Below are 24815 nucleotides of genomic sequence, written 5' to 3'. Positions count from 1 at the left end.
CCACATGGAGAGATATTCCTGAAAAGCCTTTGGGGGGGGGGGGTAAATAGCACCTTCAACACAGTGTTTACATGTTACTCTTAAAGGGGTTGTCTCATCATGGACAATGGGGGCATATCGCTAGGACTCACCCTCCTTCTATTTTCTATGGGGCCGGCGAATATAGCCTAGCACTGGCTCAGCTATTTTCTGCCGGCCCCATAGAAATGAATGCGGTATGATCCTATTCACTTCTATGGGGAGCCGGCTTGGTGGTGGCCGGACCGGAGTCCTCCAGCCACCACCTTGTGGGGCTCCATTCTCGATATAGGTGTGGGTCCGAGTGGTGGGACCTGCACCTATAAGACAACAGGGGCATATCCTAGCGATATGCCCCCATTGTCCATGATGAGACAACCCCTTTGAGCAAAAAAAACTAAAGGTTGCACCAAGTTTCAGTTTGCGATCTTCATTCTTTATTCAGTTTGTGATCTGCCCCTAGTTTAAGAGTTTACTCATGTGGGTGTATACCTCCTAGGAGTACATGATTGATCTGTGTGTCCAGGATGCTGCTGCCTTCCCTTGCAAACTGATTTGTGTATGCTTTCTCTAAATAGCCTGTGTGATCTACCCTCCTTGGATCTTCTCCACCTCTTCACTCTCTGCTCTGCTGCAGATGTAAAGAATTACAGTGCAACTAAATGTATGGAATTTATTGGACTACTTTTAGACAATCCTTAAAAAAAAATTTGGCTTTGTGCTGCCATATTAAGAGAGCCATACCGCGTGAGGGCTTTTTTTTTTTGTTTTATTATTGTTTCACTAGTACAGTACATGTCTTTTTAATCACTTATTAATTTATTTATTCAAGGAAACAGCAATTATAGATCATCTTTTATTACAACATTCACCATGTGGGACAAAAAACGTGTAGCCATTCTAAGACATATATGTAAGTCATCATCTTGTGGGAAAGGGTTAAAAGAGAATGTACAGAATTTGGAAAACATGGCTGATTTCTTTCAGAAACAGTGCCACACCTGTTCATGGGTTGTGTCTGGTATGGCAACTTGGCTCTATTAAAGTGAATAAGGTTGAACTACAATACTACACACAACATGTGGACAGATATGGCATTGTTTGTTGAAAAAAGCAGCTGTGATCTTCGAACTCTCGACAACACCATAAAATTATACATCACAAAAGGCATCCTGATGTGGAGATCCTACATACAGATGTGGAGCTCCACACCTGCCACTTTTCATATAATCTGAACATTACAATGACTCAGCTTGGTGAGTTGTCTAATATGATACAAGACCCAAAACACTGCCCACATACTGCACATGAAGATAGCTTCTACCCTGAGTGAATTCCTAGATGTTCCATGAGAAAACCATTTCTTGCGTGAGTTTTATGATGTTCCACAAGTTGTGATACCTGGCGAAAATGTTTCCCACATACTCTACATGAAAATGGCTTCTCTCCTGTGTGAATTCTTAGATGTGTCAATAGATTTGCTTTATGGCTAAAACATTTCCCACATTCAGAACATGAATATGGCTTCTCTCCTGTGTGAGTTCTTTGATGATTCATAAGATCCGAATTATAGCTAAAACATTTCCCACAATCTGAACACGAATATGGCTTCTCTCCTGTGTGAATTCTTTGATGTTTCATAAGATATGATCTCTGTTTAAAACATTTCCCACATTCTGAACATGAAAAAGGCTTCTCCCCTGTGTGAACTCTTTGATGTTTCCCAAGGTCTGATTTCTGGTAAAAACACTTTCCACATATTGTACATGAATGCGGCTTCTCTCCTGTGTGAATTTTTTGATGTTTTACAAGTTTTAGTTTCTGGTTAAAACATTTTCCACATTCTGAACATGAAAATTGCTTCTCTCCTGTGTGACTTCGTTGATGCTGTTCAAGATTTGATTTCTGGTTGAAAGATTTACCACATTCTGAACACGAAAATGTTTTCTCTCCTGTGCAAGTTACCACATGTTTAACAAGAATTGATTGGCGACTGAAGCACTTTCCACATTCAGGGCATGAAAATGGCTTTTCTCCTGTGTGACTTCTCTCATGTCTCACAAGATCTGATTTCTGACTAAAACGTTTTCCACATTCTGAACATGTAAATGAGCTTTCATCTTTGTGAATCCTCTCATGTACGGAAAGAATATATTTAGTTTTAAATCGTTTCCCACATTCAGAACATGCAAAAGTGTTACCCAGTCTTTGTACAGTTCTTGTGTTGCCTATTGAAGATGGATTATCTTCTGCAGTAGTAGAGGGAGATAACAAGAGATCTGAGTCGGAGCCTCTCATCCAGTCTTCATCTAGAAAAAGAAAAGTTATGTTAAACCATTATGTTTGATGGCTGCTGTGTGGTCCTGTTGATGGAACCTGGTTATATATAGTATTGTATTGTACTGTGTGTATAGCAGTGTAATAGCTCAGTTACAGAGTGGTACCTTGTGCAGTGGGTGGGGATATTATTAGCATACTTAGGAGTCCTAGGCAAGTAAGGGTGGGGTCCCATAGACTTCTTGCATGCTTTGGAGAGTCTGGAGTAATCTATAGATAGTCTTCTAAGGGACTTCGAGCATAAGCCTAGTCAAGGAATAATGAAGGAAGTGCGGTGGACAATGTAATCTTCCTAAAAACTTTTCCTACTATTTTGTGTCTGCCAACCCTAGGGACAAGCCACAACAGAAAAAGCTGGGCAATTTTTTTAATTCATGGGAATTGTGAATTTTAGTGTCTTAACTGCAGTGCTGCATTTCGTCTTTCATAGTTAAAGGGGTTTTCTGGTTTCTAGATAATGATTGACCTATCCTCCGACTGACCAATGCTGGAAAAAACACTGTGGATATAGCTGTTCAAGTGAACGTAACCCAGCACGGTTATGGTACAATGGACAGAATTTTTTGCTCCACATATTGTCCTTTTTTCAGCACCATGGGTGGCTGAGAACAACTGATCGAGTAACTATACACTTGACAGATTATCAATATCTAGAACCTGGAAACCCTCTTTCAGTAGGTGACATTACACGGAGAACTTGTATTATCTCTAATCGTGTCATTAGATTATTTTGCCTAAATACAGTGTAAAAGAAGGCATTTCATAGATTGAGCTTTTCCGCATTCTCTTTTACCATAACACCCACATTTCCAGTTTTACAGTGTACCTTAACTTTTTCATAATTCAATAGTATTGGTGAAAATAGTGAATTTTCTAATATAATTTATTAAATAAAAATGCCAGCTTTTGCATTTACTTCCCTGTCCCTGAACTGTTCACACAGTGAACCGGATTCCACGGCAGCATCTAGTGAGCTGCATAATATGTCTCCTGATAACCAGCTCTGGGGTGAGATAAATCACCCAGTAGATGCTGCAGCCATGTCTGGTCTCTCTCTGTGATCAGTGCTGAGGCAAGGACATAAAGGTAGAAACCGACTCTGGTCTTTAATAAAAAAAACAAAAAACATGTTCACTAAACTACGCCTAAAACAGGTGTTATAAAATGATGAACGAGACTGGCCGGCTGGACCGTTCCCTTTCCCTGCCCCGCCGACAATTTTAGACCTGGCCTCAATGGGGAGAAGTCACAGAGAGAGGAGCAACTAACCATTGCGCCGCTATCTGCACCTGAATATTAGGCTATTTCAGTATAATAAATGACCCCCTAAGTTTTCTATTACACTCCTCAACATTGAACCTGCAACACCGAGAAAGACAAGCTGTAAGCCGATGCAAATCAAGGAAGCAGCTTGAGTCGTTAAGATGTTCAAAATATCAAAAGCCTAGCTCCAATCAGTGGCACGCGGGAGAGGCATGAAAACCAGATTGGAAGCAAAGTTCTTTAGCCACATGAAACCTCAAAAATCAGATCAGCTCTGCATGACATTGATTTAATAATGGAACCAGTGGCACAATCAGTGGCGACTCTAGGATCAATATATAGGGGGGGCACAGAAGATACACAGTCAAAAATGGGGGGGGGGGCACTAATAATTTTCACCAGCTAATCATACTACTGAAGAATACTAAAGCAGCCGCTTCCCCTGCGGCTACGCCCCTGGCGCTGGGGTAATATAATTAAGGGGTATCAGGGTACATTGGGTGTAAAGTAACTGAGGAGGGCTATAGCTTACATTACCCCTGTATTAAGTCCCTGATAGGATAGAACTCCTTAGTTATGTTACCCCTGTATAATGCACCCTGATACCCCTTAGTTATATTATATAACTAAGGGATATCAGGGTACATTACACAGGGGTAATATAACTGAGGGGTATCAGGGTACATTATACAGGGGGTAATATAACTTATATTACCACCGTATAATGCCCGATAGGCCTCCTGAGTTATATTACCCCTGTATAATAATGTACCCTGATACCCCTTAGTTATATAACCCCGCCGGGATCATATAACTAAGGGGTATCCGGGTACATAATTATACAAGGGTAATATAACTCAGGAGGCCTATCAGGCATTATACGGTGGTAATATAAGTTATATTACCCCCTGTATAATGTACCCTGATACCCCTTGGTTATATTACCCCCTGTATAATGTACCCTGATTACCCTCAGTTATATAACTGAGGGGTATCAGGGAACATCATGGGTAATATTATAACTAAGGGGTATCAGGGGACATTATACAAGGGTAATATAACTGAGGAGGACTCAGTGCTATCAGGGGACATTATACAGGGGTCCTGGACTCCTTAGTTATATTACCCCTGTATAATGTACCCTGATACCCCTAAGTTATAGGGGTATCAGGGTTGAGGAGGGGCTGGGCGTAAGCAGGCAGGCCATGAGGTGAGGTAGTGGGGGTACATACTTTTTTTTAAAACTTTTTATTCTTACTTTGTTTTCTTCTTAGCTTGCCTAGGGGCCGGCCAGGGCAGGGACGGGCAGAGTTCTTGGGAAGTTGCCACACACAGTCCTCCTCTGGACCTCTCCTGTCCGAAGCTGGGGCTGGGCACAGACAGGCTCACTGACACTAGCAGACGCAGTAGTGGAGCAGCAGAACAGAAGCAAGCGTTCGCGCGGGCGGGCAGGCACGCAGCTTTACATGGTGACGTCAACTCTGCGGCTGCCGCACTCCCAGCCTGCCCCCGCCCTGCACGCTCTGCCTCCGCTGGGTCCGAACGCCGCCCCCACCCCCATTTGTCATGTCTGTCTGTGCTGCGATTTGTGAATCACTCACTCAGTAGCGCGGGCTAGAGATGGGAAGTTCGGATCTTTCACATGAACCGATTCATGAATCGAATCTTCGGTTCACTCGCTGACTCTGCTGAGCTGAGACGCAAGTGAACCGAAGAGCTTAGGTGGTGCGCACGCGCGGATGCTTCGATTCACTCGCTGACTCGGCTCTTGGCACTTGGTCTGAGCTCTGACTGAGTGAGGAAGGGAAGCGGACAGGACTCAGGAGCCCTGGTGTGTCACCCACAGGGACAGTCGGACAGTACAACCAAGTGAAGTGAATGCACAGGGAAACTGTATGTGCTGAGAACAGTAACACTGGCCGATAATAAAATAGTCCACAGTCCACACAGTCATCACTCAGGACAATAACTAGTGTGAACCCACCCTTAGTTATATAGCTACTGAATGAGACAGCAGAAGGGATGCTTTTAACATATATATCTCCTTGAGAAGCCAATTTGACCCTAAAGGGTTAATTCAACCTGTAATCTAAACTGTGTGTCCTACCACTTCTCTTATCTCTCTGCTGACTGCCCTCTGTCCATTAACCTCATCAGTGGTGCAGCCTGGTCATCAGCCTCAGTGCAAACTGTTCTGGTGACTCACGATTCTTTTAACTCAAAGAATTTAATAAGTCTCTAACTAAGGCCTCATGCACACGACAGTTGCTTTTCTCGGTCCGCAAAACGGGGTTCTGTGATCCGTTTCCGTGTGTCTTCCTTTATTTCTGGAGGATCACCAGACATGAAGGAAAGTAAAAAAAAAAAATCGAAGTCAATTTTGCCATGCAAATGATAGGAAAAAAACGGACGCGGACGCGGATGACAATCTTGTGTGCCTCCGTGTTTTTTCACGGACCCCTTGACTTGAATGTGAAAACACCAATTTGGAGCTCACCTCACCATACACCACCGAGGAGCACAGACACAGAACCGGAACCAAGGCTGGGAAGTAGCAAAAAAAGTAGATTGTCCAGCTTCACCTCGTTGTTCGAACTTTATTAGGAAAAGTGCTTAAAACCAAACATCAGGCTCTTTTCATCTAAACGTTTCGGATCAATACATATTACAGATCCTTTCTCATGACTTGAATGGGTCAGTGAAAAAAATAGGACAGGTCTTATTTTTTTCACGGACTGGAAAAACGGATCACGGACGCGGATGACAAACGATGCATTAGCCGAGTTTTTCATGGACCCATTGAAAGTCAATGGGTCCGCAGAAAATCACGGAAAACGGAACAACGGACACGGAACACAACTACTGTCGTGTGCATGAGGCCTAAGGGTACTTTCACACTTGCGGCAGAGAGATCCGGCAAGCAGTTCCGTCGCCTGAGCTGCCTGCCGGATCAGGCAGAATGTATGCTAACTGATGGCATTAGTAAGACTGATCAGGATCCTTATCAGTTTTAAAAATGCCCGATCAGTCGAAAAAATGCATTGAAATGCCGGATCCGTCTTTCCGGTGTCATCCGGCAAAACGGATCCAGCATTTATTTTTTTCACCTTTTTTTCAGTCTGCGCATGCCGTAATGCCGGATCCGGCACTAATACATTCCTATGGGAAAAAATGCCGGATCCGGCTTTCAGGCAAGTCTTCAGTTTTTTTCGCCGGAGATAAAACCGCAGCATGCTGCGGTTTTCTCTTTTGCCTGATCAGTCAAAACGACTGAACTGAAGACATCCTGATGCAAACTGAACGGATTACTCTCCATTCAGAATACATGGGGATATGCCTGATCAGTTCTTTTCCGGTAGAGAACCCCTGTGACGGAACTCTATGCCGGAAAAGAAAAACGCAAGTGTGAAAGTACCCCAAGTCGGATCTTTAGATTATTTTAACCTGTGACTCATTCAATTCTTAGACTCCGTGTACTGTGTGACTTGTGTGACTCAGAGCTGCTAGTGCTTGCGTCAGCTCTGATTGGTTGCAGGCCGGGGTGGGCGGGGCTGGCTTCCACTCTAGGATCAGATTACACTCCTCCCTCCCTGCTACGGCGTCTCTCTGCTCTGCTATCTGACTGAGCGGCTTCACACGGATCAGCTAGGTCAGGTGAATCGACTCCTCCGGTTCAGTGAACTGATGTAGCGACGCCACTGGGTACAATCATTTCTTCAAAGTGTCCCAGGCTGCATGTTGCTTGTGCTAAACGCGTTACTATGGTCTGCAGCATCTCCGGACTTGTATTTTATTAAGCATATCTGGGAAGTTATTGGTTGGCAATACGAAAGGGAACTGTCAGCAGTGGATCTTGATGATTTGAGTGCCCACGTGCATTCAGCATGGCAGAACATTACTCCAACAACCAGGGGCGTAGCTGAAGGCTCATGGGCCCCGAGGCAAGAGTTCAGCTTGGGCCCCCCTTTCCTTAGCGCTTGTGGTCAGGGGCAGGGAAACACATTGCCTTCCTGCTGCCTGAGGCAAAATTTGAAATGGCACATTCCACCAAATGCTAAGTTCTTGACCTAACCCCTTTCCTCCAGTCGGAGGTGTAACTTGACCAGCATGCACTTTCTATAATACCCGTGTCTTTTTATGTAGCACAAGGGTCTTTGGGCCCCCTCAGGATCCTGGCCCGGTAGCGACTGCTACCTCTGCACCCCCTATAGCTACGCCCCTGCCAACAACCATTAATAACCTCACTGATAGCATGGCAAAGTGTGCAAGTGGGTGTATTTTTGCTTGTGGCGATCATATTCCATGCTGAATAAATCGAGATGTTTTAAATATGTAGTTTCCATTTTTTTTTATATTTGCATATAATTAACATGTGATAATTTTGCGACTTTTCCTCTTTGGTGTAGCAACTTCAATATTGAGGAGTGTGTTTATGCCGTTGGAAAATTAATGGGTTTTCTCCTAATTTCTATGACAGTGACTCTGTCTCAGTCTTTGATGACTTTACTTCTCTTTTACTCCTTGCATACTTGTTACGTGGACCACAGTCTGCTTTAGGACTAGTGTGAATTTCAAAATGTCCTAGCGACTGGCGGCCAATACCTCCTAAAGACTAGTAAATGCTCCAGAAAGAAATCTCTTAGAGACCGGTTCATGGATCCTATTAGCCTCTAAAGATCACTAAGTAGACCCCAATGCCCTGTAAAAATTGGTACATGCACCTACCACAACTCAGAAAACTATTACATGTACCCAAATACTCCCCCAGATCTCTGTTGATTGAGAACCTGCGGTCAATCCTCAAAAAGCAGGTGAACAAACAAAAACACAGAAATTGTGAACTCCAAGCATTAATTTGACAGGAGACATCAAATGCTAGCTAATAGGGCCACAAAAGTCCATTTAAGGACTGGTATAGGTGTGCTATCGATAGATGTGATATACTGAGGGGTGTGATATACTTATAATATACTTTCTAACATAGAAAGTATATTATAGTGCAGTGATGGTGAACCTTTTAGAGACCAAGTGCCCTACATTCAGTGCGCTGCCTGCGCTGTTCATATTGTGTCCTGTGCCGATGAATGGCAGGAAAAGTCTGAAGCATATTGGTACGCCATAGAGTTTTTCCTGGGTGCGGGTGCCCACATAGAGGGCTCTGAGTGCCGCCTCTGGCACCCGTGCCATAGGTTCGCCATCACTGTATAGTGCATTTGTATTGTGCAGCAGTTGTGTGTTGTTCTGCTGCGATACCGCAGCTATATAGAGGGACAAGCGCTATTGGAACAACTATTTGCAACGAGTGAAAAATACCTGTTGCCCCCCAAAAAACTGATTGAGGGGTGTGATATACCTTCTTCCAAAAAATACTAATTGAGGGCTACGATTTACCTGTTGCCCAAAATAAACAGGGTGGTGTGATATAACTGTTGTGGCAAAAAAAAGAATTGAGGGGTTCGATATGCCTGCTTCCAAGAAATACCGATTAAGGGGCTTGATATACCTGATTCCACAAAATACTGATTAAGGGGTTTGATATACCTGTTTCCACCAAATATTGATTGAGGCCTGCGATATACCTGCTTCCACAAAAAACTGATTAGGGGTTAGATATACCTTCTTCCACAAAATATTGATTGAGGCCTGCGATATACCTGCTTCCACAAATACTGCTCTTCTCTAGGGACTTTGGCACAGGGTCATTTTGAAAATGAGAGGCAGGCTGTTCCACAGGGGTGGTAGGGGTTGGGCAGGTGCACCAGGCCAGAGCCTAAGTGGGAAGTTGGAGAAGGCGCATGCGATTACTTTCAAGGGCGCACCAGAGTTGGTTGAGTGGCTCACTCACCCTTCCGCTTCTGCACCCTTCTCATCCTTTGTATCTGCACCCTCCTCACTCTCTGCTGTGTGCACCCCCAAATAGACCACCATAGCCCCTCCACTCGAGTAGGAGGAATTATGTGCAGCCATTCTTGACATCTGATAAGAAAGAGGAGGTAGCAACGGCCGCCACCCAGCGGTCTGACGACAGTACCCAGATCAGCCCAAGGAGGGAGGTCCCCGTTGTTGCTGCCTACTCCGAGATCTCAAATGTCAGTGGTGGTGCAGGTGACTATGATGACGTGTTAATGGACGTCACGTGGGTGCAAACAAGAGAGGAAGAGAAGGGTTCAGAGGGAGAGACGGAGCAGCAGAGAGGGAGGAGAAGCAGGTAGAGCTCGCATGGCACAGGAGGCAAAAAGCAGACTGCAAATGTATCTGGAGCGAGCTATCCACCATGCACGGTCACTTTTGAAGCTCCCAGGACGCCAGCACATGGCTCCACAGTGTGGGCTTTTTTTAAACGTGTCAGCTGCTGACAATAGTGTTGCCATCTGCAGCCTGTGCTGTCAACGCTTACGTCGCGGTAAGTCCAACACTCACCTAGGGACGACCGCCTTAAGAAGGCACCTGGCCTCCCATCACCATCTTGCCATCAGAACCCACAAAGCCACACTCCCGGCGCTCCACGTCCTGCCTCCTCTCCTTCTCCTCTCTCCTCCCATTTGTTCTCCACTCCACCTTCCACCGTGCATTCGTCACGGTCATCTGGCAGAAGGCAGGCTTCCGTGGTCCTAATGTCCGAATGTAAAAAGCTGATGACACCGGATAACCCTCTTGCCCAACGGCTGACCGCTGGCTTGTCGGAACTGCTAGCCCGCCAACTACTGTCATATTAACTGGTATACTCGGAGGCCTTTACAAAATTGGTGGCCATTGGGCTTAACAGAGGTATATGGCCACGTTCCGCGGCAAGTGAATATATCTCTGGCACACAGTGTCGGTGCCAAGATACATCTGACCACAGACACGTGGTCTAGCAAACATAGGCAGGGACAAACACAAAATGGCGGACATGTTACCAGCATGTCAGAGGGCTGGCAGAATGCAGCATTTCCAGGCCTTGCTGCGAGAGATGCTGCATTCTGCTGTTGTGGGTGCTGGCAGAGGTATTTTCACCCACAGCAAAACAGGTGCGGGTACCAATCCTACCGCGCCTGCAAGAAGAGGGAGGTTTGAAGATGTATTGGTCACTTCGGATAGGAGATCATTCTTGCAGCCAACCAATCGACAGCTGCCTTCCGGATCCAGCCTCAGGGAATGCCTAGACCAACAGGTATCCGACTACATCGGATTAACGGCCGATGTGGACGCTCTGAGAAGCGAGGAACCACTGGACTACTGGGTGTGCAGGCTTGACGTGTGGCCAGAGCTGGCACAATTTGCCACGGAACTCTTGACTTGCCCCTCCTCGAGTGTCCTGTCCGAAAGGACGTTCAGCGCAGCAGGGGGGATTGTGACCGATAAGCGCACTCGCCTAGCTCACGACTACCTCACATTTATAAAAATGAATGAGGCATGGATCTCGGAGGAATTCAAAACCTGTGACGACCACATGCAATTGAATTTCCTTATGCCAGCCCACACATATCATATTACATAAGGAAATTCAATTGCATGTGGTCGTTCCGACCCTGCTTCGGTCAGAGGAAGGTGGTGGATGGAGCAGCTCCTGGGACATATCAGAATGTGCTCCGCAAGCAGAGATCTTGAAACCTGCAGTTTGTGCACAGCTTTCTGCTGGAAGGTCAGCACCTACTGCACCAGGCTTATTCCAAGACCCACCATACCTTCACAGAGCTGTATAAGACTACTAAAGAAAGAGGCGGGTTGATTGAACTGGACTGAGACAAGACTGTGGGAAAGGGAACGGGACTGTAAGTAAATAGTGCAGTACTTGGAGGATGGGAATGAATATACTGGTATTGAGAGGATAGAGATCTACCACTCCTAGTACAAGCTACATACATTTGGATAAACTGTACTTGAGATACTGTATACTGCCATTGTGCTCTGTCTGGTTCAACATAATCATGACTCCATAGCTTCATTCTGCAACAACATCATGGGCACCTCCTCACAACATCAGTCAGGAGAGGGTCATCTAGAGATGTCCGGTTCATGAACGAAATCGTTTTTTTGAATCGATTCTTTACACTGAACTGGAGGAGTCGATTCATCTGACTGAGCTCGGTTGGAAGCAGCTCAGTGTGAGGTAGCAGAGACTCTAGCAGCAGGTCTTGTGTAACATGATCCTAGAGTGGAAGCTTCTGCCAGCCTCTCCACTCCCCGCTCTGCAACCAATCAGATCTGTGAAGCAAGCAGTGAGTCACACACAGTACACCGAGTCTAAGAATCTAATATGTCTACTAGTTAAAAGAATCAAATTATCTTTTATAGACTCTTTGAGTTCAAGTCGAGTCATCAGATAAGTTATGGAGTTATAAGAATGGTGTGTCACCTCCTAGAACAATACACTGAGTCTAATGACCAGGTTGCAGCAGTGATAAGGGACAGCTGGGACAGTCAGCAGAGATAAAAGAAATGACACAGAGATTAGAGGAGATCCTCATTCAGATTGAATTAACCCTTTAGGATCAAATTGGCTTCTCAAGGAGATATGTATGTTAAAGGTACAGACGTCGCTTCTGAAACATCTGTCTCATTCAGTAGCTATATAACTAAATGAGAGAGATGTCTATTTATTTTTTATAAAGGTAACACATTTAAACCTCCATTTGAATTATATTATTTAGGGTACTTTCACATTTGCGTTAAAGTTTTCCAGTATTGAGTTCCGTCATAGGTGCTCAATACCGGAAAAAAAACGCTTCCGTTTTATCCTAATGCATTTTAAATGGAAAGCAATCCATTCAGTATGCACCAGGATATCTCTAGTTCAGTCACTCTTACGGTATTTGGCTGGAGAAAATACCGTGGCATGCTGCTGTATTAATAGCAATGGAACGTGGCGCAGACATAGTGGAGTGCGTCTTGACTTAGGGGGAAGACCGCAGGCTAGGAAAGGGTTACTGGTAGGAAGTGTGTTGGGGGTAAGGTTCAGGTCAATGGGGAGGAGTAGCAAGTTCGCGGGCAGTATATGGGTTGGGGGTGGAGTTTGTGAGTCAGTTGCCAGTGTAAGCTAGAGTGTTTCCCGCCCTCCCGCCCTTGTTTGGGAAAAGGGGGGTATAAGTGACAAAGGTAGAATGGTGGCTGATTGATATGGGATCCTGGGGGAGCAATACAATGGTTTAAGAGATGCAGGACATGTTGGAGCCTGTATCTCATGTGGATGGTGATTGCCGAGGATGGGGCTCCTGTTTGGGCTAAAAGGCCTACAGGAGGAGATACATGGATACTTCAAGGATTTGGTGCCCTTGGGTCGGTGAGTGCGGCCAAGGGTAACCTTGAAGTATAAGGAGAGATGTTTAAGGAAGATACCGCTTGTTTGGGTTGCCCTCCAGGATCCTTGTTACGGTACAGTGGCTCATAAGGTTGAAGTATGTGTTAAAATGCTTGTTAGTATTATTGTTATTATTATTATTGTGTGTGTATAATAAAGTTGGCCGTAATGGTCATTTTACCAAACCAAGAAGGTTTCAGTGTGGTTATTGGATAGGAGGGGGTTTGGTAAGGCTAGCCGGAGGATAATTCTTCCATCCTAGTAAGTCATTTCTCCGGCCAAAATTCCAGAACACATTCCATAATTGAAATGTATTAATTACAGATCCGGTACCAAGTGTTCCAGAAAACCGTATCCGTTTAATAAATACCGGATGACACCTGTCTTGCCCTGCCGTGCGAGTGATCTGAGAAGATTTATAGTTTCTCCTGGAGTTCTCTGCTGGTGTTTGGTTGATCTCCTGCTCCCAGTCCGTCTTCAGTTAAGTCCTCCTTCCTTCCCTTCTGTTGTTTGTACTAGCTAGGCCTTAGGTAGACGCTTGTTCCTTCATCTTGTGCAAGGAACCGGTTGCCTTTTTGCCTTCTCCCTAGCTGAGGGTTTGTGTCAGTTGCAGCAGGGCTTAGGTTGGAGTGCATGAACACTTCTACCATCGAGATTTGTTCATGTTGGTAGCAGTCAGGGAAAGGCTCAGGGATTGTCAGGAGGTGGCCTCTACCTGTTCCCCTAGCTGTGGGGCCTAGCCTGCAGTTTTGTTTAATTTTGTTGTGTTTGGTTTGCTTCCCTTCCCTCACCTACCGTGACATTATAAACCGCCCCTACCATCATTTTTTTTTCTTGCTCTGTGCAAAATGGAAGCTGTTGATGCACTGGTGGATCGCATGCAGGGATTGTCTTTGGAAGTTGCTGACCTCCCCAATTCGGTTGCACAGTGTCAGAGATGTCTGGTGCCGCTGGTGGGAACCAGGTCAGCCTTGAACCAAAGGTCACTCTCCCAGATAGGTTTTCCGGGGGAACTGATAACTTTGGTTCAGGGAGTCTTGTAAGGCCTCTTTCACACTTGCGTTGTCCGGATCCGGCGTGTACTCCACTTGCCGGAATTACACGCCGGATCCGGAAAAACGCAAGTGTACTGAAAGCATTTGAAGACAGATCCGTCTTCAAAATGCTTTCAGCGTTACTATGGCACCCAGGACGCTAATAAAGTCCTGGTTGCCATAGTATGAGCGGGGAGCGGTATACTTACAGTCCGTGCGGCTCCCGGGGCGCTCCAGAGTGACGTCAGAGCGTGCCATGCGATCACGTCATCCATGCGCCTGGGGCGCCCTGACGTCACTCTGGAGCGCCCCGGGAGCCGCGCGGACTGTAAGTATACCGCTCCCCCACTCCCCGCTACACTTTACCATGGCTGCCAGGACTTTAGCGTCCCGGCAGCCATGGTAACCACTCTAAAAAAAGCTAAACGTCGGATCCGGCAATGCGCCAAAACAACGTTTAGCTTAAGGCCGGATCCGGATCAATGCCTTTCAATGTGCATTAATTCCGGATCCGGCCTTGCGGCAAGTCTTCAGGATTTTTGGCCGGAGCAAAAAGAGCAGCATGTGGCGGTATTTTCTCCGGCCAAAAAACGTTCCGTTCCGGAACTGAAGACATCCTGATGCATCCTGAACGGAATTTACTCCATTCAGAATGCATTAGGATAATCCTGATCAGGATTCTTCCGGCATAGAGCCCCGACGACGGAACTCTATGCCGGAAGACAATAACGCAGGTGTGAAAGAGCCCTAAATTATATTTTCGTCTGCGTCAGATTTCATCTGGAGACGAAAATCAAACAGTGGGGATTATCATTTCTCTGCTAAAAGGTGATGTTTAGTCCTGGGCTTTTTCTCTACCGATTGATTTGCAGTCCCTCCGATTGGTAGATTAATTTTTCAGAGCCCTGGGCCCGATTTATGATGACCCAGATCGAGTCTCTCTGGCCAAATCTAAGCTGCATAGCTTGTGTCAGGGAAAACATAAGGCTGAGTCATATTGTGCTGAATTTAGAAGATGGGCGACTGACTTGGAGTGGAATGAACCTGCACTCCGTAGTCAGTTCTGTCAGGGGCTGTCTGAGAAACTAAAAGACGCCCTTGCGTTTTATGAAAATCCAGATTCTTTGGAGGCGGCCATGGCTATAGCCGTAAGGATTGATAGACGTCTGAGGGAGAGGTGCAAGGTTCCCCTCAGGCAGGAGCCACTGTCATTTTGGGAATCTGTCCCTCGGGGTACAGTGACTGGAAGGGGACTTATGCAGTTAGGTCAGGTCTCTTCTATGCCTTGGTAATAGGAACTCTAGAGTGCAGAAAATACTGTGTTTTTTTTTCTGTGGTAAAGAAGGACATTTTGTTAACATGTGTCCTTTTATTAAGCCTCAAAGTGGTAACAAAAAACAAAAGGGGGGGTTCTTTAAAAAAAAAAAAAAAAAGTTCCCTGACTCTTTGTAGCGTGAATGAAGAGTCAGAACAGGTATATTTGTATTCTGCCTGCAGTACCCGATTCCTCCTGCCTGCTATTGTGGCGCTAGACTCTGAAAATATTGAATTAAAAGTATTTGTTGAAAGTGGCGCAGGGGTTAATCTTGTTGATTATCAATTTGTTCAGTCATTGTTTTAGAACTAGCACATTAAGCAAAGAGATATCAGTGTTTGCTATAGATTCCGCTCCTCTATCGCAAAAATGTCTAACTATTGTGCAGGATATTTATTTGAGGGTGATTCTCATGTTAAATCCATTTCTTGTTTTGTTCCTAAAGGTTTGCCTTCTCCGCTGGTTCTGCGTTTAACATGGTTGACCAAACATAATCCTACCATTGATTGGCAAACTAGACAAATCAGTAATTGGAGTGATTTTTGTAAGGACAACTGTCTCGGTGCATCTACTTCTGGGGTATCCACTAAGGTGTTCCCTCCGTTTCTTTCAGATTTTTTGGACGTGTTCTCGGAGGGTGGAGATCAGGAGATCACCCCCCACTGAGAGTATCATTGTCTGATCAATCTTATTCCCGGAGCAAAATTGCCAAAATCTTGGTTTCTTTAGACCGTGCCTAGATTTCCGGGAACTGAATCTCATTACTGTCTGTGACGCTTATCCCCTTCCCTTGATTCCGGATCAATTTGATCAGATTGTCAGTGCCAAGGTGTTTTTTAAGTTGCATTTAAGAGGAGCTTATCTCTTATATATAGAGTTGAGCGGACACCTGGATGTTCGGGTTCGAGAAGTTCGGCCGAACTTCCCGAAAATGTTCGGGTTCGGGATCCGAACCCGATCCGAACTTCGTCCCGAACCCGAACCCCATTGAAGTCAATGGAGACCCGAACTTTTCGGCACTAAAAAGGCTGTAAAACAGCCCAGGAAAGGGCTAGAGGGCTGCAAAAGGCAGCAACATGTAGGTAAATCCCCTGCAAACAAATGTGGATAGGGAAATGAATTAAAATTAAAATTAAATAAATAAAAATTAACCAAAATCAATTGGAGAGAGGTCCCATAGCAGAGAATCTGGCTTCACGTCACCCACCACTGGAACAGTCCATTCTCAGATATTTAGGCCCCGGCACCCAGGCAGAGGAGAGAGGTCCCGTAACAGACAATCTGGCTTCATGTCAGCAGAGAATCAGTCTTCATGTCATAGCAGAGAATCAGGCTTCACGTCACCCACCACTGCAACAGTCCATTTTCATAAATTTAGGCCCAGCACCCAGGCAGAGGAGAGAGGTCCCGTAACAGACAATCTGGCTTCATGTCAGCAGAGAATCAGTCTTCATATCATAGCAGAGAATCAGGCTTCACATCACCCACCACTGCAACAGACCATTTTCATAAATTTAGGCCCAGCACCCAGGCAGAGGAGAGAGGTCCCGTAACAGAGGATCTGGCTTCATGTCAGCAGAGAATCAGTCTGCATGTCATAGCAGAAAATCAGGCTTCACGTCAGCCACCACTGCAACAGTCCATTGTCAGATATTTAGGCCCAGCACCCAGGCAGAGGAGAGAGGTCCCGTAACAGAGGATCTGGCTTCATGTCAGCAAAGAATTAGTCTGCATGTCATAGCAGAGAATCAGGCTTCACGTCAGCCACCAATGCAACAGTCCATTGTCAGATATTTAGGCCCAGCACCCAGGCAGAGGAGAGAGGTCCCGTAACAGAGGATCTGGCTTCATGTCAGCAGAGAATTAGTCTGCATGTCATAGCAGAAAATCAGGCTTCACGTCAGCCACCACTGCAACAGTCCATTGTCAGATATTTAGGCCCAGCACCCAGGCAGAGGAGAGAGGTCCCGTAACAGAGGATCTGGCTTCATGTCAGCAGAGAATTAGTCTGCATGTCATAGCAGAGAATCAGGCTTCACGTCACCCAACATTGGAACAGTCCATTGGCATATATTTAGGCCCCGGCACCCAGACAGAGGAGATGTTCATTCAACTTTGGGTAGCCTCGCAATATAATGGTAAAATGAAAATAAAAATAGGATTGAATAAGGAAGTGCCCTGGAGTACAATAATATATGGTTAAGGGGAGGTAGTTAATGTCTAATCTGGACAAGGGACGGACAGGTCCTGTGGGATCCATGCCTGGTTCATTTTTATGAACGTCAGCTTGTCCACATTGGCTGTAGACAGGCGGCTGCGTTTGTCTGTAATGACGCCCCCTGCCGTGCTGAATACACGTTCAGACAAAACGCTGGCTGCCGGGCAGGCCAGCACCTCCAAGGCATAAAAGGCTAGCTCTGGCCACGTGGACAATTTAGAGACCCAGAAGTTGAATGGGGCCGAACCATCAGTCAGTACGTGGAGGAGTGTGCACACGTACTGTTCCACCATGTTAGTGAAATGTTGCCTCCTGCTAACACGTTGCGTATCAGGTGGTGGTGCAGTTAGCTGTGGTGTGTTGACAAAACTTTTCCACATCTCTGCCATGCTAACCCTGCCCTCAGAGGAGCTGGCCGTGACACAGCTGCCTTGGCGACCTCTTGCTCCTCCTCTGCCTTGGCCTTGGGCTTCCACTTGTTCCCCTGTGACATTTGGGAATGCTCTAAGTAGCGCGTCTACCAACGTGCGCTTGTACTAGCGCATCTTCCTATCACGCTCCAGTGAAGGAAGTAAGGTGGGCACATTGTCTTTGTAGCGTGGATCCAGCAGGGTGGCAACCCAGTAGTCCGCACAGGTTAAAATGTGGGCAACTCTGCTGTCGTTGCGCAGGCACTGCAGCATGTAGTCGCTCATGTGTGCCAGGCTGCCCAGGGGTAAGGACAAGCTGTCCTCTGTGGGAGGCGTATCGTCATCGTCCTGCCTTTCCCCCCAGCCACGCACCAGTGATGGGCCCGAGCTGCGTTGGGTGCCACCCCGCTGTGACCATGCTTCATCCTCATCCACCTCCTCCTCATCCTCGTCCTCCAGTAGTGGGCCCTGGCTGGCCACATTTGTACCTGGCCTCTGCTGTTGCCAAAAACCTCCCTCTGAGTCACTTCGAAGAGACTGGCCTGAAAGTGCTAAAAATGAACCCTCTTCCTCCTCCTCCTCCTGGGCCACCTCCTCTTCCATCATCGCCCTAAGTGTTTTCTCAAGGAGACATAGAAGTGGTATTGTAACGCTGATAACGGCGTCATCGCCACTGGCCATGTTGGTGGAGTACTCGAAACAGCGCAACAGGGCACACAGGTCTCGCATGGAGGCCCAGTCATTGGTGGTGAAGTGGTGCTGTTCCGCAGTGCGACTGACCCGTGCGTGCAGCAGCTGAAACTCCACTATGGCCTGCTGCTGCTCGCACAGTCTGTCCAGCATGTGCAAGGTGGAGTTCCACCTGGTGGGCACGTCGCATATGAGGCGGTGAGCGGGAAGGCCGAAGTTACGCTGTAGCGCAGACAGGCGAGCAGCGGCCGGAAGCGCGAACAGACGGCCCGCACTTTATGCAGCAGCTTTGACATGTCGGGGTAGTTGTGAATGAACTTCTGCACCACCAAATTCAGCACATGCGCCAGGCAAGGGATGTGTATCAAACCGGCTAGTCCCAGAGCTGCAACGAGATTTCGCCCATTATCGCACACCACCAGGCCGGGCTTGAGGCTCACCGGCAGCAACCACTCGTCGGTCTGTTGTTCTATACCCCGCCACAACTCCTGTGCGGTGTGGGGCCTGTCCCCCAAACATATGAGTTTCAGAATGGCCTGCTGACGTTTACCCCAGGCTGTGCTGAAGTTGGTGGTGAAGGTGTGTGGCTGACTGGATGAGCAGGTGGAAGAAGAGGAGGAGGAAGCCGAGAAGGAGGAGGTGGCAACAGGAGGCAAAGAATGTTGCCCTGCGATCCTTGGCGGCGGAAGGAAGTGCGCCAAACAGCTCTCCGCCTGGGGCCCAGCTGCCACTACATTTACCCAGTGTGCAGTTAGGGAGATATAGCGTCCCTGGCCGTGCTTACTGGTCCACGTATCTGTGGTTAGGTGGACCTTGCTACAGATGGCGTTGAGCAGTGCACACTTGATTTTATCGGATACTTGGTTGTGCAGGGAAGGCACGGCTCTCTTGGAGAAGTAGTGGCGGCTGGGAACAACATACTGTGGGACAGCAAGCGACATGAGCTGTTTGAAGCTGTCTGTGTCCACCAGCCTAAATGACAGCATTTCATAGGCCAGTAGTTTAGAAATGCTGGCATTCAGGGCCACGGATCGAGGGTGGCTAGGTGGGAATTTACGCTTTCTCTCATATGTTTGTGAGATGGAGAGCTTAACGCTGCCGTGTGACATGGTTGAGACGCTTGGTAACGGAGGTGGTGGGGTGTTGGTGGTACATCCCCTGTTTGCTGGGCGGCAGGTGCCAACGTTCCTCCAGAGGCGGAGGAAGAGGCCGAGGCGGCAGCAGCAGAAGAGGCCGAGGCGGCAGCAGCAGAAGAGGTAGCAGGGGGAGCCTGAGCGACTTCCTTGTTTTTAAGGTTTTTACTCCACTGCAGTTCATGCTTTGCATGCAGGTGCCTGGTCATGCAGGTTGTGCTAAGGTTCAGAACGTTAATGCCTCGCTTCAGGCTCTGATGGCACAGCGTGCAAACCACTAGGCTCTTGTCGTCAGCACATTGTTTGAAGAAGTGCCATGCCAGAGAACTCCTTGAAGCTGCCTTTGGGGTGCTCGGTCCCAGATGGCGGCGGTCAGTAGCAGGCGGAGTCTCTTGGCGGCAGGTGTTCTGCTTTTGCCCACTGCTCCCTCTTTTGCTACGCTGTTGGCTCGGTCTCACCACTGCCTCTTCCTCCGAACTGTGAAAGTCAGTGGCACGACCTTCATTCCATGTGGGGTCTAGGACCTCATCGTCCCCTGCATCGTCTTCCACCCAGTCTTGATCCCTGACCTCCTGTTCAGTCTGCACACTGCAGAAAGACGCAGCAGTTGGCACCTGTGTTTCGTCATCATCAGAGACATGCTGAGGTGGTATTCCCATGTCCTCATCATCAGGAAACATAACTGGTTGTGCGTCAGTGCAGTCTATGTCTTCCACCGCTGGGGAAGGGCTAGGTGGATGCCCTTGGGAAACCCTGCCAGCGGAGTCTTCAAACAGCATAAGAGACTGCTGCATAACTTGAGGCTCAGACAGTTTCCCTGATATGCATGGGGGTGATGTGACAGACTGATGGGGTTGGTTTTCAGGCGCCATCTGTGCGCTTTCTGCAGAAGACTGGGTGGGAGATAATGTGAACGTGCTGGATCCACTGTCGGCCACCCAATTGACTAATGCCTGTACCTGCTCAGGCCTTACCATCCTTAGAACGGCATTGGGCCCCACCATATATCGCTGTAAATTCTGGCGGCTACTGGGACCTGAGGTAGTTGGTACACTAGGACGTGTGGATGTGGCAGAACGGCCACGTCCTCTCTCAGCACCAGAGGGTCCACTAACACCACCACGACCATGTCCACGTCCGCGTCCCTTACTAGATGTTTTCCTCATTGTTATCGTTCACCACAACAACAAAAATATTATTTGGCCCAATGTATTGAATTCAAATTCAGCTGAATATAAATTTGAGGCCTAGTATTTAGGCGCTGGGTGACCGGTATGGATTTACTGACAGAATTAGACTTGGAAATGCACAGTAGCGTGTGTGTGAAGTTATTCTGAATGACCCTATGTGCACCTTGAATATTATATACCCTTTTAGGGATAGATTTCAAATAGCTCTGATACAGCAGAAACCACTAAATTAGGAAATTGCTAAATTGGGAATTGTATTTCAACCCAGAACAAAAAATGTGCTTTGACGGACACTAAATAACTTGCCCAGCCACAACAGTACAGCAGTAACGACAGATTTAGCGGGATATAAATTTGAGGCCTAGTATTTAGGCGCTGGGTGACAGATATAGATTTACTGACAGAATTAGACTGGGATATGGCCAAAAAATAACCACACTATTGCTGGTTAAATGCACTTGGTGTGACAGCTTGACCAACCACACTACTGAGGGTTAAATGCACTTGGTGACGGGCGCAGCTTGCCCCTGATGTAGTATATGGCCAAAAAATGAACAGACTATTGCTGGTTAAATGCACTTGGTGTGACAGCTTGACCAACCACACTACTGAGGGTTAAATGCACTTGGTGACGGGCGCAGCTTGCCCCTGATGTAGTATATGGCCAAAAAATAAACAGACTATTGCTGGTTAAATGCACTTGGTGTGACAGCTTCACCCTGATGTAGGCTTTAGCCAAAAAACAACCACACCATTGAGGGTTAAATGCACTTGGTCGCAGCTTGTGCTGGCGCACCACAAGACACAAAATGGCCGCCGATCACCCCAGAAAAAAGTGACTGACAAACGGTCTGGGCAGCCTAAAAACAGTGAGCAATTGAGTATCAGCAGCTCAATGACCCACAGCTGCAGATCGATCAATAATCAAGTCCTTTGGAGGAGTTAATCTGCCTAATCTCGCCCTACTGTCGCAGCCGCAACCTCTCCCTACGCTAATCAGAGCAGAGTGACGGGCGGCGCTATGTGACTCCAGCTTAAATAGAGGCTGGGTCACATGGTGCTCTGGCCAATCACAGCCATGCCAATAGTAGGCATGGCTGTGACGGCCTCTTGGGGCAAGTAGTATGACGCTTGTTGATTGGCTGCTTTGCAGCCTTTCAAAAAGCGCCAAGAAAGCGTCACAAAAGCGCCAAGAAAGCGACGAACACCGAACCCGAACTTTTACGAAAATGTCCGGGTCCGTGTCACGGACACCCCAAAATTCGGTACGAACCCGAACTATACAGTTCGAGTTCGCTCATCCCTACTTATATATATATATAAAAAAAAAAAATGAGTGTCTGTCTGTCTAGACGTTCTTTATGCGCAACCAAACGACTGGATCTCAGCTCTCTAGGACGTACCGTTCCTGAAATATTCCCCCAAAATGAGCCCCCCCAAATACAAGCCTGCAAGTCTTTCTCTTCCAATCACAACTGCCATAAACACAGTTTTACTCCAGGTTTCCATAACAACCCAGCCATTTTTCTTTACTGCTTAAATTGGCGGGTACTGTGGAGGTCACTGTTTTTAAAGAGGCGGTCACTGTAAAAGTCACTGTTAAAGGGGCGGTCACTGTGAAAGTCACTGTTAAAGGGGCGGTCACTGTGAAAGTCACTGTTAAAGGGGCGGTCACTGTGAAAGTCACTGTTAAAGGGGCGGTCACTGTGAAAGTCACTGTTAAAGGGGCAGTCACTGTGAAAGTCACTGTTAAAGGGGCGGTCACTGTGAGCATTTTTAAAGTGGCGGGCACTGTGGAAGTCACTGTTAAAGGGGTGGGCACTGTGAAGGTCACTGTTGAAGGGGCAGGCACTATTAAAGGGGCGGGCACTGTGAAGTTCTTTGTTAAAGGGGCGGCGACTGTGGAAGTCAATGTTAAAGGGGCGGGTACTGTAGAGGTCACTGTTATGGAGGAAACTCAATAAAACATACGGAAACATAAGATTAAATAGATGAAATATACCCGTGCGAAGCCGGGTCCTTCTGCTAGTAATCTGCTAAGAATCAGTTAAGGGGATGAATGGAAGACGGCTTTCAATACCCCTGAGGGGCACTTCGAGAACCTGGTTATGCCCTTTGGTTTAACTAATGCCCCGGCAGTGTTCCAGCACTTAATCAATGACATTTTTCATCATTTGGTGGGGAGGTTTATCGTTATTTACCTCGATGACATTCTGATTTACTGACCCGATACGAAGACTCAGGATCATTTAAGACAAGTATTATTGATCCTTCGGGAGAATAAATTGTATGTGAAGTTGGAAAAATGTGTGTTTGCTGTTCAGGAACTGCAGTTTCTGGGTTACTTACTTTCTGCCTCAGGTTTTCGCATGGATCCCGAAATGGTCAGTGCGGTACTAGAATGGGACTGGCCGGACAATCAGAAAGCTCTGATGCGGTTTTTAGGATTTACTAATTAATACAGGAAGTTCCTCCTGAATTATTCCACTATTGTCAAACCTTCGACTGATATGAGTAGGAAGGGCGCCGACTTCTCTGTCTGGTCAGAAGAGGCATTACAGGATTTTTCTGAAATTAAGGAATGTTTTGCTTCCGCTCAAATTCTGATGCAACCCGATGTGTCTCAACCCTTCATTGTGGAAGTTGACGCGTCAGAAGTGGGAGTCGGAGCAGTTTTGTCACAGGGTCCCTCTCCTAGCAAATGGCGTCCATGTGCTTTTTTCTCTAAGAAACTCTCTGCTGCTGAAAGAAATGATGATGTTGGGAATAGAGAGTTGTTGGCCAATCAAATTGGCCTTTGATGAATGACATCATTGGCTAGAAGGAGCGATTCATCCGATTACAGTAATTACTGACCATAAGAATCTGGCTTACCTACAATCAGCAAAGTGTCTGAACCCTAGGAAGCCAGATTGTCATCGTTCTTTACCAGGTTAAAATTTTGTGGTCACTTATCGTCCTGGGATCAAAAACGTCAAAGCGGATGCTTTGTCACGTAGATTTCCTGGGGGGAGATTCGAAGGATGCCACTATGATTTTGGCTGAAGGGGTGGTGGTATCCGCTCTTTATCCTGAGGTGGAAGCGTAAGTTTTGGGGGCTCAAGGTGAGGCACCTGATTCCTGTCCACCAGGGAAGTTGTTTGCTCCTTCAGAACTGTGACACAAGGTGTTCAAGGAACATCACGATACTGTCCTTGCGGGACACCCTGAGAGTAGATTCACAGTGGATCTTATTTCTCGGAGATTCTGGTGGCCAGGTTTGCGCAAATGTGTTGAGGACTATATAGCAGCTTGTGAGACCTGTGCACGAGCTAAGGTGGCTCACACTCAGCCATCAGGATTTCTTATTCCTTTGTCCATTCCATCTCGTCCTTGGGCGCATTTGTCCATGGACTTCATCACTGATTTACCAAGTTCCTCTGGGAAAACTCTGATTTTGGTGGTGGTGAACCGCTTCAGTAAGATGGCTCACTTTGTACCATTATCAGGTTTGCCCAAAGCTAAAACTCTCGCTCAGGTGTTTATTGATAACATCGTGAAATTACACGGCATCCTCTCAGATGTGGTGTTTGTTAGGGGGATGCAATTTGTATCCAGGTTTTGGAAGGCATTTTGTACTTGTCTGGGTATTCAGTTGTCTCTCTCTTCGGCCTTCCATCCTCAGTCGAATGGACAAACTGAGCGCACTAACCAGAACCTGGAGACTTATTTGAGGTGTTTTGTCGCTGAGAATTAGGAAAAATGGTCTTTGTTTTTGTCCTTGGCCGAGTTTTCCTTGAATAACTGTAGACAGGAGTCAACTGATAAATTTTTTTGGTGCATATGGTTTTCACCCTCAGTTTGGTACTATTTCTGGGACCGAATCTTCTGGTATACCTGAAGAGGAGAGATTCTCTTCTTCATTGTCTTCTATCTGGCGGAAGATTC

The 24815-nt window shown here is 46.8% G+C and overlaps 1 protein-coding gene across 1 annotated transcript in view; it reads right to left on the bottom strand.

The window, feature by feature from the left end:
* Positions 1 to 781: 781 nt before the first annotated feature.
* Positions 782 to 24815, bottom strand: part of LOC122930676 (zinc finger protein 501-like) — a 45746-nt gene continuing 21712 nt past the window's right edge. The window contains exon 7 of the mRNA XM_044284213.1: positions 782 to 2327. Within this exon, the coding sequence (XP_044140148.1) occupies positions 1339 to 2327 (989 nt within the window). The 3' untranslated portion in view covers positions 782 to 1338. The remainder of the gene's footprint in view (positions 2328 to 24815) is intronic.

The sequence above is a fragment of the Bufo gargarizans genome, chromosome 3 (genome assembly GCF_014858855.1).
Source record: "Bufo gargarizans isolate SCDJY-AF-19 chromosome 3, ASM1485885v1, whole genome shotgun sequence".
Taxonomy (NCBI): domain Eukaryota; kingdom Metazoa; phylum Chordata; class Amphibia; order Anura; family Bufonidae; genus Bufo; species Bufo gargarizans.
This window is presented reverse-complemented; position numbering and strand designations above follow the sequence as displayed.